Genomic DNA, 16,945 nt, shown 5'->3' on the forward strand with positions numbered 1-16,945 from the left:
AAATCATCCCAGTTGGTAATGCTTTCTTTAGGGAAGGTTTCTAGCCATTGTGTGGCTTTGTCTCTCAGTGAGAATGGGAATAATAAGAGCTTATAGATATCAGGGTGGACTCCATTGGTTTTAATAGTGTCACAAATCCTTAAAAACATAAAGAGGTGTTAGTTTGGGTCCTCCGCAGCACTTCCTCCATATTGACAATTGTTCTGGACCATGGGTAATCAATTGAGGCTTGAGTTCGAAGTTATTAGCATGGACATTGGAGGTTAAGATGCTGCTCCCACAATTCCTTGGGTTATGGATAGTGTAGGAGGCTAAAACTCTTCTCTGAGGTTGGCCATTGTTGTTGGCGACATCCTGAGGAGTATTAGGTATGTTACCCTTCATCTCTTGATCTTCTTCTTCTGATTCTTCTCCAACAACTCCCTTCCCTCTTGCTTCTCTTCTCAGTCTCAAGAATGTTCTCTCTAGTTTAAAATCAAAAGAGGTGGATTCACCCACTTTTCCCACCTGGCATACAAACATAAACTAACCGGAAACACAAAAATAGGACACTTTGTAGCTAGAGTGAGTTTAAAGTTAGAAGAAACAAAATCTCAAACATTTAGTGTGCTTAGTAAAAACAAAAGAAAATGCTTAATCTAGATTATCATCTTACTTAATCATTATTAATCTAAATCAATCCCCGACAACGGCGCCAAAAACTTGATGAGGGAAAAATGATTCCACACAAACTCACCGGCAAGTATACCAGGTCGCATCAAGTAGTAAAACTCACAAGAGTGAGATCGATCCCACGAGGATTGATTAGATTAAGCAACTTTAGTTGGGTGATGAATTTAATTAAGCTAACAAGTAATAATTTGAGTGATTTGTGATTGACAGAAAGTAAAGTGCAAGAAATTTAAATACTGGAAGTAAAATAGCAGAAACTTAAATGGCAAGAAAGGTAAATTACTGAAACTTAAAGTGCAAAAAATTAAAGGGAACTGAATCTTAAGTTGTAGGAAAAGTAAATGACGGAATCTTAAAGTGTAGGAATTAAAAGTGCAGAAATATTAAGTAATAAGGAAAATTAAATTGCATGAATAATAAAGGGATTTGGGTTTTGGGAATCAAAATAGAACTAGACAACATAAATTGCAGCAAGTGCAGAGAAATTAAAGTGAGAGAAAATTTAAAGGAAATGATTCATCAGGGATTGGAGATATTGCAATCCTTCATGAATCAATTGAGTCTTAACCTCTTTCTCAATCATATTCATAGATCTATGGCGGATTAAAATTGATTGGATCCCAATTTCTTGGCAATCCAAGCTCTTTAATCACAATCAATCTAGCCAATACCTTGATCTAATTGTCATGAGAAGAGTTAGAACACATATCTCTCATCCATAAGCCACACTAACTCTCAAGATCTCAATTCCTCCCGAATAGTGTTGATCAAGAGAGTAGTGAAGGATAGAGTTTCAGTTCTAATGAAGGTGATTCCCCTTCTAAGGCTCACACCTACATTTAATTGAATTAAACCTCCTTCCGGAGTGAATAATTCTCAATCAAAATAGAAGATACCTAATAGCTACAAAATTGAATTGAGAAGAAAAATAATTTCATTGATTCATTGGAATTATAATAGAGCTCCTCCCCTAATGAAAGTGGGGTTTAGTTCATTATGGCTCTAACACCAAAAAGAAAAGAAAAATGCAGAAGGAGATGAAGAACAAAGAGAAAATAATACTCAGATTTAAAATTCTAAAGAAAATTAAAAGAAAAGGTGAAGAAGAAAATATGCCGAAAAGCTCCCTTTTGAAATCAAATCTTCTTCAATTTATACACTTTCTAATTCAGTCATTCAATCCTTGGAGTGGGCTTTTTGGCCTTCTGATGAAGTGGGTCAGAAATGGTACTTCCATGCACCATCAGGTGAATGTAGTATTCTCAAAGTGAACGTAGCGATCTTTCACCGACGCGTGCGCGTCCTATGTGCGTGCGCGTCCCTTGCACTTTTCACCATCGACGCGTGCGCGTACTACATGCGTGCGCATCGATACTGTCTTTTGCCTCAACCATGCTTGCGCGTACCATATGCGTACGCGTCCTTTGCCAGCGTTCATTGACTAAACGCTACGGTAGCGCCATGAATGCTCTTCACGCGCACGCGTCCTTTGCGCATGCGTTTGGATGATAAAACATCACTTCTGTTCCCCAGCATTATATACACGTCTGCGCCAATCACCAATAGGGGAACTCCAAATGTCATTAACATGTTGTTGTTAATTGCAATTGTGCTTGATCCATGTCACAAGTTGGATTTTGTAATTGGATTTTGGATGAGTCATTTGCTGTTGAAAAGGGAGGATAACTCAAGTCAAAATTGTCTACTTGCTTGAATTCCCTTTATAATCACTACCAAGGCAAAGAAGATGAATCTCAAAGTAATCAAGATGCAATGATCAATGAAGAGGGTGAAGATGATATCATGAATATTTATTTGCAGTCAATTGAACATGATTCAAACGCTAAATTTGAACTTGACAGATATTTGAAAGAAGATTACGAGCCTAGAAACAAGTTGGCAGAGTTGGATATTTTGTGTTGGTAGAAAGGAAATTCAACCCGATTTCCTATTCTTGCACGTATGGCTCGAGAAGTTTTAGCCATACCGATTTCTACAGTTGCTTCTAAGAGTGCGTTTAGTACAGGAGGAAGGATTATTGACCCTTATCGGAGCTCCTTGACACCATATGTGGTGGAAGCTCTTGTATGCACTCAAGATTGGGTAATAGATGACCCTTTTGGACTAATTGAAATTTTGAAGAGATTGAAAAAGCTGAACAAGGTAATATACTTTTTTTTTCTTATTGCTTGTTTGTTACTAATTGTTAGTTTTCTATAATTAATGAGATATTTTTTTTATGTAGGGAGAAATTATTCAACAAATGTTGGCATGCTTGTTTCTCTTGAAGATGATTAGAATATTGTAATGGGCCAAAACTGTGTTAGATTTGAATTAGTTTATTTTAACTTCATTTAGGTTAGTGTCATATTATATCATATTTTGAATGTTGTCATTGAACAAAAAGTAAGACCATGCTTTAGTTTATTAGTATGTGAATATTTTATGATTCTTTCAACTTTTGATTTAGAGAGAGAGGGGAGAGAGAAAGTAGAAGGAAGAGAGAGAAAGACAGAGGGAGGAGAGAGAAAGGAGAAGGGAGAGAGAGAAAAAAAGAGGAGAGATAGAGAAAGAGAGAGAGGAAAGGGGAGAGAAAGGAAAAAAAGGGGAGAGCGAGACAGGGAGAGAGAGGGGGATAGAGAGTGGAAGGGGGAGAGAGAGAGAGAAAGAGAGAGAGAGAGAGAGAGAGAGAGAGGGGGGGAGAGAGGGGGGAGAGAGATGGGAAGGGGAGAGAAAGAGAAGGGAGAGAGGGAGAGAGAGAGAGAGAGGAGAAGGGAGAGAGAGTGGGAAAGGGGGGGAGAGAGAGAGGAAGGGGGAGAAAGAGAGGGACAGAGAGAGGGGAAGAGGAGAGAGAGGGGGAAGGGGAGAGAGAGAGAAAGAGGAGAGAGAAAAAGGGAGGGAGGGTAGGGGAGAGAGAGAGAGAGAGAGAGGAATGGAGAGAAAATAGGAGAGAGAGAGTGGAAGGAGAGAGAGAGAGAGAGAGAGAGAGAGAGGGGAAGGGGAGAGAGGGTGTAAAAACTAGTTTTAGCCTATAAACCAGTTTAAACAGGTTTTTTTAATTAAAACCAATTTTATTTTTATGAACTGGTTTAAACTGGTGCACTGTATTATAAACTGGTTTAAAACCAGTTTCATATGTTACAAAGTAGTTTGGTTCAGTTTCTAAACCATTTAAAATGGTTTAGTGCAGTTTTAGTTCAGTTTATATAAAAGCTGAACCATGCACACCCCTAGTTACGGCCTCAGTGTGGTCAATCTTCTTAGAGTATGACTATTTTTATGGACTTTCTTGAGTCCTTTCCTCCTGTCCCATATTTCTGATACTTCTTTTAGCTTCATCAACCCATACAAAATACTCACACCTTCATTCAACACTCTGAGCATTTTACACGTTTATAATAGATCAAGGAGGGAAAGAAAGAAATGGATGAAAGCCTAAATCCAATTTCGAATAGCAAGGCAAGATGACAAATTACCTCCCACAGAAGACATCGAAAAAATAATCTGCCTAGATTCTAATTCTTTTTCTTCTTCTTGATCCTCAATAAAAAAGATTCGTCGCTAAAAGCACTACCATAACATAAGGATATGGGGCTCTTTGTTTCCTGAGGTGAAGCCAGGGTCTTTGTTCTTTGTTAGGGTTCCTAGAATTTCTGTGATTTTTAGAGATAAAAGGATAAAGAGTTTATATTTAATTTCACTTAAAATTTTAATCTTAAAATGATTTTATCTTATATGGCAACGAAATAGACACATCACTCATAGTAATAGTGTCATTATGGACCAAAGTCTCCCACATGTGTAGTAAAACTAACGGAAGCACACACCCATGGCCAAAAAGATAAATGTATCCATCGAAACAAACAAATAACGTATGCGCATGATTCATTAAATAATTTGGATGCGATTGTGACCACTTCATGAATTTTCAAGTTTATTTTTGTCTATTTTTTCTTATTTTTAAAAGGTGAATTCTACCAAATTCCTTCTAAAATAACATGTAAGTTACCCTTCATGATGTGTCATATTTTAATTGGTTATTATCTTAACCATAGTTGGGTTATTTTGCAATTTATTATTTGAGATGGGTAATCGTATAATTTCTTAAAATATCAAAACTCCACTCCCGTTAATTAAAGCACATTTTCACTCCTCTATTCTTTCTTCATGACATAACTTTGGTACTTCAAAGCATCGCCGTTTTTGTCGTGACAAGAAGCGCCGACGTTGTCGCCATCTACTGTCCTCTCATGCAATCTCTCTTTCTTCAGTGCATCATCCCTTAACTACGTCGTTGAATTTCCATCCCTTATAACTTCGCCATCCGTTTCAGTCTAGCCAGCGCCGACGTCGTTGCCATCTCCTGTCCTCTCATTCATCGCTCTTTATCACTTCTTACCAACATAATTAATGGTTAGTTTAGTCATTAAATTTTTTCATTAAAAAATATATCTTTATTTAATTACATGAGAGAACATATATTCATATGTTAAATATAATATAATATACTATAATAAATCTATTCAAAGTACCTAAAAGTATAATTAAAATCAAGAGCATTTAAATATAATAGTAAAATTTGTACTCTAAACAAGAAAACATATTCTTTTATTAGACATAAATTATTTAAAAAATAAATAAATTGTTAAAATTAATAACACAAGTTTAAAATGATAAAATTCAACTTTCTTATAAGTATTTTTATAGTATTTTTATTCTTTTAATTTTTAATTTATTATTACTTTATTATTTAATTAATGATTAAATAAATTATTTTCATGTGAAATTATTTTTTGTATTATTTTAAAGAAGAGACTAATATAATAGTTTAGAAAATAACGTAAAAATAATATTTTAAATAAAAATATTTAATATTAAAATTCTTAAATACAAAAATAAATTATATAGATATTTAAGATTACTTTAGACTTGTATTTCATATTTATCTCTTAAATATCTATACAATTTATTGTTCATTTAAAAATTTTAATGTTAAATATTTTTTTAAAATATTATTTTTACGTTATTTTTAAAGTGTTATAATAGTCTCTTCTTTAAGATAATACAAAAAATATTTCTCATGAAAATAATTTATTTAATAATTAATTAAATAATAAAATACTAATAAATTAAAAATTAAAAAATACTATAAAAAATACGGCAAGAATGTTGGATTTTATCATTTTAAAACTTGTGTTATTAATTTTAATAATTTATTTATTTTTTAAATAATTTATGTATGATAAAAAAGATATGTTTACTTGTTTAGAGTACAAATTTTACTTTTATATTTGTATGTTCCTTATTTTAATTATCCTCTTAAGTACTCGAAATAGATTTATTTTATTATATTATATTTTACATATAAATATACGTTACATCATGTAATTAAATAAAGATATATTTTTTAATAAAAAATTTAATAACCAAATTAACCATCAATTATGTGGGTAAGGAGTGATCTACGACTGAAAGAGGCGCTGACTACCCTGGGAAGGACAGAGAAGTTACGGGCGATGGAATTCAACGACCTGGTAAAATATAATGTACTGGAGAAAGAGAGATTGCGTGAGAGGGCAGTAGATGACGACGACGTCGACGTTTCTTGTCTCAAATGCAATGACGATGCTGGTAAGGATGCTATGTGATAAAGTGATGAGAAAAGAATGGAGGAGTAGAAATGTGCTTCAGCCTTCAATTAATAAGGGTGGGGTTTAAATATTTTAAGAAATTATATCATTTTAAGTCTCAAATAATAAATTATAAAATAATCCATCTATGGTTATTTTAGAGAAGTTGAATAGAATTCACCTTTTTAAAATGTGGTATGACAAAATACAACTCTAGCTAGTCATTGTTTGGTTAGAACACTCGAATATAGGTGGACGGTTTTGTGTAAGCTTAGTTTTAAAAGAAAACTTCTAAGTGTATTAGTTAGTTCACTTTATCATAATTTAGTAACCTATTTCTAAATCCCGATGCTTGCAACTAAGTTTCTTTCTTCATTTATGAATATGATTTTGCCAACTTCTAAGTGCGTAAGGAACATTATAATTTATTTTATAAAAATATTATTGGTATATTAAAATTAGTTATTAATATATTTATATATAAATATATGTAATTTAATTTCTTTTTAATATATATTTTATATTAATAATTAATTTTGACAAATAATTTTAATGTACACGTTATTTTATGTCAATTTTTTCCAACGGCCATATCGTGACATGACGCTTGTTGGTTACTTAGTAAACTATGCTTATTATATATCTTACGTGGATACGAATTAATGAGGAAGGAGAATTTATCAGCTCAAAGTAGAAAGGACCAAGCGAAAAGAACACCGTACAGCAACCCAACTTAACTTTTGAATCATAATAACGTAAACACAAACAAAAGAGCAATAATAATGGAACACAGTACAGCTGGCTATGGCATTGGTGGCAACATAATGCAGCATAAGAATACAAGGACAAGCATCGTAAAAAATGAGGGCAGAGGGGTCACTGTGGGCCTATGCACCCATGTAACCGATATTAGAAAAATGACATTTCTATTGGTAGGTTTATTTTGATATTAAATTCATTTACATAAAAGTAGTTGTTGTAAAATAATACATATTTAGTATATTCGTAAAAAGAGTTTGATTATTTTATTACAATAAGTTTGACTATTTTATCATAAAATATTTGGTTATTCTAATAATTAATTATTTAATTTTAAAAATATATAAAATAATATATATACACACATAAATATATAATGACTAATTTTTAATGTATATATAGAACAATTCTTTGTTTTTCAACACATTGTCTTGCTCATATTTTTCAACATCAAAGACACATTCTTTATGTTTATAATAACTGTCTCTATGTTTATACCTTACTTCGACTACTAAATACAACAAACGAATAAATACAAATGACATATTCTTGCTGCTATGTAGTGTATAACAACCCTTATCCAACGTTTGCGCTGCAGCACAGCACAACACAGTCTGTCACACTTTTCCATTTTTTTTTTGTTATATATATATATATATATATGCTGGTTTTCTTTGTTATTTGTTGTGACTCTGTCTGATATTGTCTCATAAGAGAGACATGGCTCTTCCTCCTACACCTTCAAGGTCTCGTGCTGACTATGATTACCTTATCAAGCTTCTTCTTATAGGCGATAGCGGCAAGTCATCATCTTAATTCCCTTAGCTTCTTTACACCCATTTTTTTTTGTCATTCAATATGCTCACCAATCTCAACTTCGGGGATTTCATGTTTATTTCTCATTTTTTATTTGTTAGCTTCAAGTTCTGTTCTATACCTGGACTACTGCTTGCTAATTATAAAAACTTATATAAGTCAAAATTTTCTGTGAGTTGTTTCATTCTTAAAAGAAGTTTCTCAATTCATGTATATGCTTTTTCTTCTGCTATAAACAGTTCTTTTATATTGTTATGCATATGTATATATGTGCTTTTAAGTTTTGTTTCACTTGGCAGCTATTGACTAAACCTGCAGGAGTAGGAAAGAGTTGCTTACTATTACGTTTCACAGATGATACTTTTACTACAAGTTTCATCACCACTATCGGGTATGCGGAATATAATGAAACTAACATCTTTAGGAGGCAGCATTTGTTGTTAACAGTACGAATTAATAGTTCATGGAATTAAGGCATTGCATTACATGTGCTAAAGAAAGCAACAAAAGTTAATGAACAAGTTGTTGTTTGAGAAAAACTGGAAAAGATTTGCATGTACTTGATGGGTTTGGTTGGTGAGTCTTGAGAAATATATTGAAGACTTTCTTTCTTTCAGGATTGACTTTAAGATTAGAACAGTTGAACTTGATGGGAAGCGCATCAAATTGCAAATATGGGATACTGCTGGTCAAGAACGTTTCAGAACAATAACATCTGGTAACTCTCATCGGCATAAGAAACTTGAGATAAAGTTGTATGACCGTGGATGGATTAACTATGTACGCATGCACGTATGGTTATTTAACTTTCTTTATGCTTTCTTACAGCTTATTACAGAGGGGCCATGGGGATATTGCTGGTATATGATATAACAGATGAGTCATCTTTTGAAAGTATTGCACTGTCTCATTTTCTTTCACCTAACAGAATAGCAAATTTCATATTCATGACTATAGTTTAATATTGGTGTAGATATCAGGAACTGGATCAGGAACATAGAGGAGCATGCTTCCGACAATGTTAACAGAATATTAGTGGGAAATAAAGCTGACATGGATGAGAGCAAAAGGGTAATCAATCACTGAAACTTGTTTGGAATTGGAAGCATATATCATTGCATCATTGCATGCTTTGTTGCATCTGATTTTTCTAAGGGTTTCTTGTAGGTTGTCCCAACATCAAAAGGCCAGGCTTTGGCTAATGAATATGGTATCAAATTTTTTGAGACGGTTAGTAATTAGCATTGAATTTGTTATGCAAAATAAACTAGCTCTTTTTATTCACTTTTCATGATTGAAAATTTTCTGAGCAGAGTGCTAAAACAAATTTAAATGTGGAGAAGATCTTCCTTTCCATCTCAAGAGAGGTAAAGCATAGACTTTCAGATCGTGGTCCGAAACCAGAGGTAAATCCTTGCACTCATCTATCTTTATGAATCAGAGTATTGATTTTCTTTGCTACTATTGAGTACTGACTTTTAAGTTTGTTGCGCAGCCTCAAACTGTTAAGATCGGCAAACATGAACAAACAAGAGGTTCAACTGCTTCAGCAACCGTGTCGCATATACCAGCATGCTGCAGCTTATGAGTTCTCAAATAGTCAAATGTGAAATGTGTTGTTCATCGTTTGCAAAGGCAAACAAATGGTTTTCTATTCATATCATAATTTTGCCCAAGATTCTTTTGGATGAAACCTCTCCAGGACTCAGATTTGATGTAGCTTGACAGATTGCTTAGATAAATTTAGATAGCTTAAAATTGTGAGTATATATATATTAGATAAGTTTGTTGCAGGAATTGATTGGAGCAATACTTCTTACAGAATTTTAATTCAGAAATTGTGTACAAACTAGTGATGCAATAAAGTACCCTTATTTCATTAAAATTGTATAAGCTGGAAACAAGTGCACTTAGTTGCAAGAATCTGCAATTGCAGTATCAAAGACTTCGGACTTGGGAGTAACACATAAATGATATTCATAGGCAAACACATTTACACAAGCTAATAGCATCATTGTTGCCAACCCTAAACCCATTCTGATATTGCAAGTAATTCGGCAAGAAACAAACAATGGCAGCACAGCGCAGTAGTAAGAAACTAAAGAAGAAGCTTTACATGTACAGGATTTGTCCAAGATGTGCTAGCTAGAGAACTCAGTGTATACAAACGCAGGATTTTAAGAGCAACAACCACCATTTTGTGATGCTTGGGGTTCCTGTTTCTGCTTTAAAACATTTCTTTTAACTGATGTTGATCCTTCTTCCAAAAGACTAGGAGCTTCCATTATCTATGAAACGGTGCCATATTATTTTTTGTCAGGATTGTGCAGTAAAAAGGCATTACACAGCAGTTGATCTTTCCCTTCCACTTATGCATGCAATTTCAATTTTCATTCGTTTCTTAGCATTTTTTTAAGTCACTTTTAGGTAACAATCATTTTTTTAGTACTTCTGCATTAACAGCTGTAAATGCTATGTACCCAAATATGTTCATTGAATTATTTAGAACAAATGCCTATGATATAGCCGCTCCCACTTAATAGGACAATCTTAACTTTTTGTTGTTTATGCTTTAAACTATGTATTACCTAAAGAAGACCAGCACTGAGCCAGATATCTAAAACTGTACCTTTAGAGCAAGTTCCTCAAAGCACTGCTCCACATTTTCTCGAGTTTTAGCGCTACTTTCGAGAAGCAAACACCCCAACTCTTTGGCGAGAGCTAAACCCTCTTCTCTGCTCACAGCCCTTTCAGACTCCTATAATAGAGAAAAAAAATCGAAGAAGTCAGTGAATGAAATATGTCAAAAGAAGAGTCCTCAAAAGGAAATATAGACTTCAAATTTCAAATGCAAATCTAATGTATGTGTCTTGAAATGAGGTTTATGGTTAATGGCTTAGTTAGAAAGAACACGAGACATTCAATATCAGAAACTACTTTCTGTCCCAATTTTCATCCCCTTATCTCACACTTCTTTCTCAGATGATCACTCAACCATAGGCATGTCCATATACACCAACCATAGGTAGATAAGGTTTTGTGCCAATCTTTGTTGGTTTCTAAGTTAGTCCTAACTCTTTTGGGATATAACTAGAAGTTGCTAAACTTGAAATGATGATGGTTTATTGTTCCAATGATAGAATATTGGATTACTGTTACAGAATACAGATCAGCTCTATGAAAGTAAGAACACAAGATTTTCTATAAAAATTCGCAGCAGAACGAAATAAAAATAATTTATGAAACCTAAGAAGACAAATAAGAAATTTAGATTATAAATAATTTAGGCATATGGAAGACAAGACTTCTTATTTCCCGTGACCTTAATAGTGAATAATAAGAAATTCAGATTATATTGGTCTAGTAGTAGATATAATTTTTGACAGGAGATGTTATCTGATCTGTGTCGCTGATCCCATCTAATGGGAAAAGGTTTAGTTGTTGTACCCGAATATAGTAAGATCAGAACCAAAAATCTTATGGTATTCCATTAACCAATTTCTCAACCAGCTTACTTAGATATATTATCAAGCACAATAGTAAAATGTAAAAGCATGGACTTACTCTGTCAACTTTGTTTCCAACTAGTATCTTCACACAATCTTGATTAGTTGAATAGAGTTCCAATTCCTTAGACCACACTTCCGATAAGTTCGTGAAGGTTTCTCTCCTCGTGACATCGTAAACTTAACAGAGACAATGGGGAAAAAAGCTCAAAGGAATTTGTAAATAGAAAGCTTTGAATAACATAACTTAAGCATATGCATATCTTATCTTACAAACTGATGGTTCCGGAAAGATCTCAATAACCCCATAAAACATCAGCTTAACAAATTCTTAATGCCAAAAATAAACACAAAACACAATAGGATAAAATATGTTGCTGTCGCAAACTATGAAGCAAACTTGAGGAGACACTGCTTACCCTGGTTGCTATTGTAAAGGCCTAATTATAGGAATCGGAGTTTGAAGAAGGGGAAGGAGACCTTGAACAGGAACAAATGGAGGAGGCTTTTTTTTGGAAACCTCAAAACCATGGTTGGATTTTCAAACAAAAAGCCTACACATGTTACTGATAATTGTTGTCACTACATAAGTTAATTTACTACATATATTTAACTCAAAATCCTAAAAGCAACCCCCTAATACTGCTTTCCACCGGGGTTCAAATAAATATTGTAATTCCTAATAAATTCTAAATTTTGAAGTTTTGTATCCAGCATCCTTCTATTCTAAGAAATGCCAAGAGCATCAACAAAACAAGTTTTAAATTTGAAAATTTTCACATATATAAATCATTTTAGCATTTACCGAGAATGATTCCTTGCGCTCCTCTGTAATAAGAACTCGTTAGAGTCCTAAACCTTTCCTGCCCAGCTGCAATAGATGTCATGTTATTTCAAGTCAATATCTTCACTTTAATTTATTCATTTATGTCAATCCACAATCCATTCAAAAGAAAGATTCTTAGGGGCATTTTACTTTATCTGTCTAAACTTTGAACCCAATTTACTTTCTGTTAGAAATTAAGGTCTGATGTTCAAGAAACGGAAGCATAAAATTTGATTTGAAGTACGATAATTTACCAGTATCCCAAATTGTAAGCTTTAACCTCTTCCCAGCCACTGTCAACACCTTGATCTTAAAATCAACACCTGAGGATATCATAGAATTAAAAATTATATCATCTCAAACCTCAAATCAATTTGTTTATAGATTTATAGAGCAGTTAACTTATGCACAATGACATAATAAATGCAATGTAACTTGTCAACTGAAACTCAATTGAAAATCACAAATTTGACACTCAAAAACTTCAATAGTGCCAGTGAAAATGACAGATGGGCAAGAATGAGACAATGCTAAATACTAACAGTGTCTTTTTCTTCATGATGAACAAACAGAAATAAAGGGTAATAGGTAGTGACAATAATGAAAATGAAATCACCAATTGTTGGTGCAAGATCTTCAACAGAGTTGGAAATGAAGCTAACAAGAAGGCTACTTTTTCCAACACCAGAATCACCAATCAACAAGATCTTGAAGGAGAGATCATAGCCACTGCTCTGGCCTGAGGATGAACTCATTCTGTGACACAATGATTATGTGTGTGTGCTTGTCACTGACTCCAAAAAAGTTGAGTGAAAGGAACTTGTGCTAGTTCAGGAGGAAGAAAGTAGAGAAAGAGAAAGCCTGAAATAGCAAAAAGGGTGTGTTTGAGAGAAGCCAAAGAAAAGAAAAATTAATCAAATAATGCAACGCTAACCTGTAAAAAATGCAATGGGGCATAACTCCAGTAACATGTTTCATTTATTTGCTGTTTTATGAGAGAGAAGGAAATAAGGAAATAACGAAATATTCAAAAAAAATTGGTGTTTTCTCATTGGATTTTATGTATTTTTTAAAACTATGGAGCAAGACAATACGTTTTTCTTATATTGACAATATCTCCCATTATATTGTATATTATAATATACAATACAATGCGGGCATATTATCATGTTCCCACAATTTTAAAAAATATTATAAAATTCAATGATTGAGTATTACACAAAAATTATACCAATACATAAAAAAATAAACGTCATTTTTCTTTTTTTTTGTCATGAAAATATTTAAACGTTGAAAATTTTAATAATAAAATATTTAATTTTACAATATTTGATGATATTAACATCTTTCATAAGTAGAAATTTCAGTCCTCAATTCTTTTGTAGGTTCATAATTAATTATTTCTTTTAAAAATAATAATATCTAAAACATTGTGTCAACTTTATAGTATTTACCAAAATTTTAAGAATAAAAGGGAAGGAAAAATTGAAATATGACCGCAGCAAAATTTAAAGTTAGCAGGTCAGGATCATACACAAGTATGCAACCTTTGCTTGAATTCAAGAAAAAAAAAAGGAAAAAATATCACCTGTGATGAGCAAACAGATATTTAAAAAAAATAATACTTAACATAGACCAACGTATATATTCTTTCTTTTATGATTAGATCTGTTACTTTTTTTTTTCTCTTCTTCATCTCATGTTTTGGTTTCTTTCTTCTGTTCCAAGCCTTATGCGGTGCCGTTTTTTAAGGAGTACAAGGTTGCTGTCCCCACGTGCGGTGAAGGGATTGGATTGGTGTGGTTTTCTCTGAAAGCAATGCTATTCAACCTGGTCCAAGCAAAGCATTTTTATTTATTTATTTATTGTTTAAACAAACAAACAAACCAAAATGGAGGTAATTAAGTTACTTTGGTTTATGAGTTCAACCTTCAATCTTATTGCTTTTGTCTCTCCACTTAATCATTTATAACACGTTACTGTTCCCTCTTATGCTGCCAAAATAAGGGAATGCTAGCTGCCACTTGGTTATACTTAGCTGTTTATTGATTCTTGCCTCTCGTCCATTGTTCCATTCTCCTCTTCAAAATAATTAAACTTTTTAACATTGCTGTAACATTCACACAAAAATGTAAAAAAAATATTAGTATACACTAAAATTTAACCGCCAAATTAATTATCCATTTGAATATAGCACACATATTTGTTGCATATTGTGTATTCTAATATATCTTTATATGAATAATTAATTCACTAGCTAATAGCTAATCTTTAGTATTGACGGAGGAAAAATGTCGGTAAAGATTTTCATATAAATATCCGTTACAAGTATAGTTCTAAACCGACAATTAGATCTCAATCAATATTTAAATTGTTTGTCACTTAAGTGAATCCAATAAAATTAACCGAAGTATTTAGACCTCGGGTCGTCTTTTAAGGAATTGCAGGGAAGTATGACTATTATTGGTTATGAAAAAATATATTTTTGGATTTTGTAATGAAAAACAAGAAAGTAAAAATGGCAAGAAAATAAAACAACAACTACGAAAACTCTTAGCAAGGAAAGAGGATTAGAAATCCTATCCTTATTATCATTATCAATTGTGATGGTAAATATGAATTGCCTTCACTTAGTTAACCTCTAACCAATGGAGGAAAGTCAAGTGCATACAATCAACTTAAGTTCACAAGTCCTAGTCAACACATAGTGAGAGGCTAGCTTTTGTGAAGTTCAAGCTAACCGGCAATCTTTAATTACCAATCAACAAAAGATTTTTGATAACTCAAGAGTCTTTAATTGATCAATCCAAGTTAAGAACATAAAAATCTATTTTAAAATTCAACTAAACATTTTATCAAACACTTGGAAGGCATAAAATAAGAACATAGAAAATTAACAAGGAATATTAAATCTAAACAACAAATTGCAAGCATCAATGACTAACAATTAAAGAGAGTAAAACATGGAAAACATAAATTGCATTAAAAGAAATCTAACGGGATAAGAGTTCATAAACATAAAAATGGCGAAAAAGGGAAATTCACAAGAGAAGAAGATGAACTAAAGTGCTTAAACAAATAAAAGTAAGAGAAAACTAAATTAAAGGAAGATTGAACCTCAACCTAAAGAGAAATTGAACGAAGAAACCCTAAACCTAGAGAGAGGAGTCTAGAAAACTACATTGAAAACCTAATGTGTGGATGAAAAGTGAATGAATGGATCTCCCCTTCCAGCTTCACTCTGTAGCCTCTCATCTGTATTTTCGGGCCTGAAACTGGGTTAAAAGTAGCCCAAAAATTGCCCCTAGCGAATTCGCTTTACTGAGGCACGTGACGCTCGTCACTCGTACGTATCAGCCATGCGTACGCGTCGCTGAACAAATTTCTGATCACACATACACGTCATCCACACGTACGCATCGCTTGCCTGCTGCACCAGTCACGCGTACGCGTCACTCATGCGTACGCGTTGCTGCCAGCTTCTTAAATACTTGATTTCTTGTGTTCCTTTCACTTTTGCATGTTTCTTTTCTATTCTCTAAACCATTCATTCCTTATAAACCCTAAAAACACTTAACAAACATATCACGGCATCAAATGATAGTAAGAGAGAACTAAAATTAGCAATTATAAGGACAAAGAAGCATGTTTTCAATCATAGCACAAAATTAAAAAGGATAATGTAAAATATGTAAATTATATGCATAAATGTGAGAATAAGTGACAAAATTCACTCAATTCAATACAAAATAAACCATAAAATAGTAACTCATGAGGTATACATATAATCCTACATGATTTTGCAAGAACATATAATTTTTTTTACTTTTTGTATTTTGGTTATGGGTTTTGAATTAATATGAGTAGAAATAAAAGTAAGGAAAGGGAAATGACTGTGGATTTGGGGTCATGAAGAGGCAACCCGCGTGATAGCCAATCCAATCCAAAGCCGAATGAAAGGTGAAGTGTTATTGTCAAAAGGGAGTGACACCAATATGTATGGCCCATTGTGACAAATCTAATCACTAAACTTCTCCATTTTTTATTTTTTAGTTTTTTACATTCGATGAGATGTCGATTTCCTTCTTTCATTCCATTTTTTAATGTTTCCCGCCTTTACAATTTCCTATTTTTTGATCCACGGAAATTTATCACTTAGATTCACTTTGCGAAGAAAACGGCTTCTAATTAACACACTATCCATTGAATTGGAGAAGCAAATATTCTTTTCACTTAATTGATATTTTCGGTTTGGGTGCTGAAATTAAAATGTTCGACTACAAAATAGCTTCTCAAGATATGCTTTTTTTTTCCCTTAGATTTGTATGAGAAATCAAATATACAGAACAAAGAAGTTGACCTTATTGTTGTGATAATATATAATTAAAAGAGCCATAGGACAAGTAGGTTTATAAGAAATTTTACTGTGTATTTATAGCTCTTTAAGAAAAATAAAATACTAAATAAGTCTGAAAAAATTTTATGACAGCCTTTAAAAAGTACCATTTTTAAATATTTGAATTTATAGGTTCTTATCTTTTTTCTCTACAAGAACGTAGCACAATAGGGTTACTCCAATTGGGAGAAGTTTCAGCAAGAAGCAACTATAAACACAACTATATTAAAAACTATATAAAATTTTAACTATTTTTCACCTCTATCTTACAACCCAACATCTTTGATCATGCTTTCACCTTTTCTTTTCAAACTAGTTTATTACGCTAGTCATAAATCAA

At 32.8% G+C, this 16,945-nt stretch overlaps 2 protein-coding genes across 2 annotated transcripts; one reads left to right on the top strand and one right to left on the bottom strand.

The window, feature by feature from the left end:
• The first annotated feature begins 7,623 nt into the window (after positions 1-7,623).
• Positions 7,624-9,762, top strand: LOC130935323 (ras-related protein RABE1d-like). Its single transcript, XM_057865020.1, has 8 exons — positions 7,624-7,860; positions 8,196-8,268; positions 8,495-8,595; positions 8,706-8,771; positions 8,851-8,948; positions 9,045-9,107; positions 9,191-9,283; positions 9,373-9,762. The coding sequence occupies exons 1-8, from the start codon at positions 7,782-7,784 to the stop codon at positions 9,463-9,465; spliced, it is 666 nt and encodes a 221-aa protein (XP_057721003.1). The 5' UTR covers positions 7,624-7,781; the 3' UTR covers positions 9,466-9,762.
• A 4-nt stretch (positions 9,763-9,766) lies between these two features.
• On the bottom strand, positions 9,767-13,354 carry LOC130935324 (ras-related protein RABC2a). The gene is made up of 7 exons (XM_057865021.1): positions 13,144-13,354; positions 12,826-13,070; positions 12,464-12,532; positions 12,189-12,254; positions 11,442-11,563; positions 10,507-10,635; positions 9,767-10,165 (listed from the first exon to the last, which is right to left on the bottom strand). The coding sequence occupies exons 2-7, from the start codon at positions 12,962-12,964 to the stop codon at positions 10,055-10,057; spliced, it is 636 nt and encodes a 211-aa protein (XP_057721004.1). The 5' UTR covers positions 12,965-13,070; positions 13,144-13,354; the 3' UTR covers positions 9,767-10,054.
• Between the last annotated feature and the right edge of the window lie 3,591 nt (positions 13,355-16,945).

Source organism: Arachis stenosperma, chromosome 6 (genome assembly GCF_014773155.1).
Source record: "Arachis stenosperma cultivar V10309 chromosome 6, arast.V10309.gnm1.PFL2, whole genome shotgun sequence".
Taxonomy (NCBI): domain Eukaryota; kingdom Viridiplantae; phylum Streptophyta; class Magnoliopsida; order Fabales; family Fabaceae; genus Arachis; species Arachis stenosperma.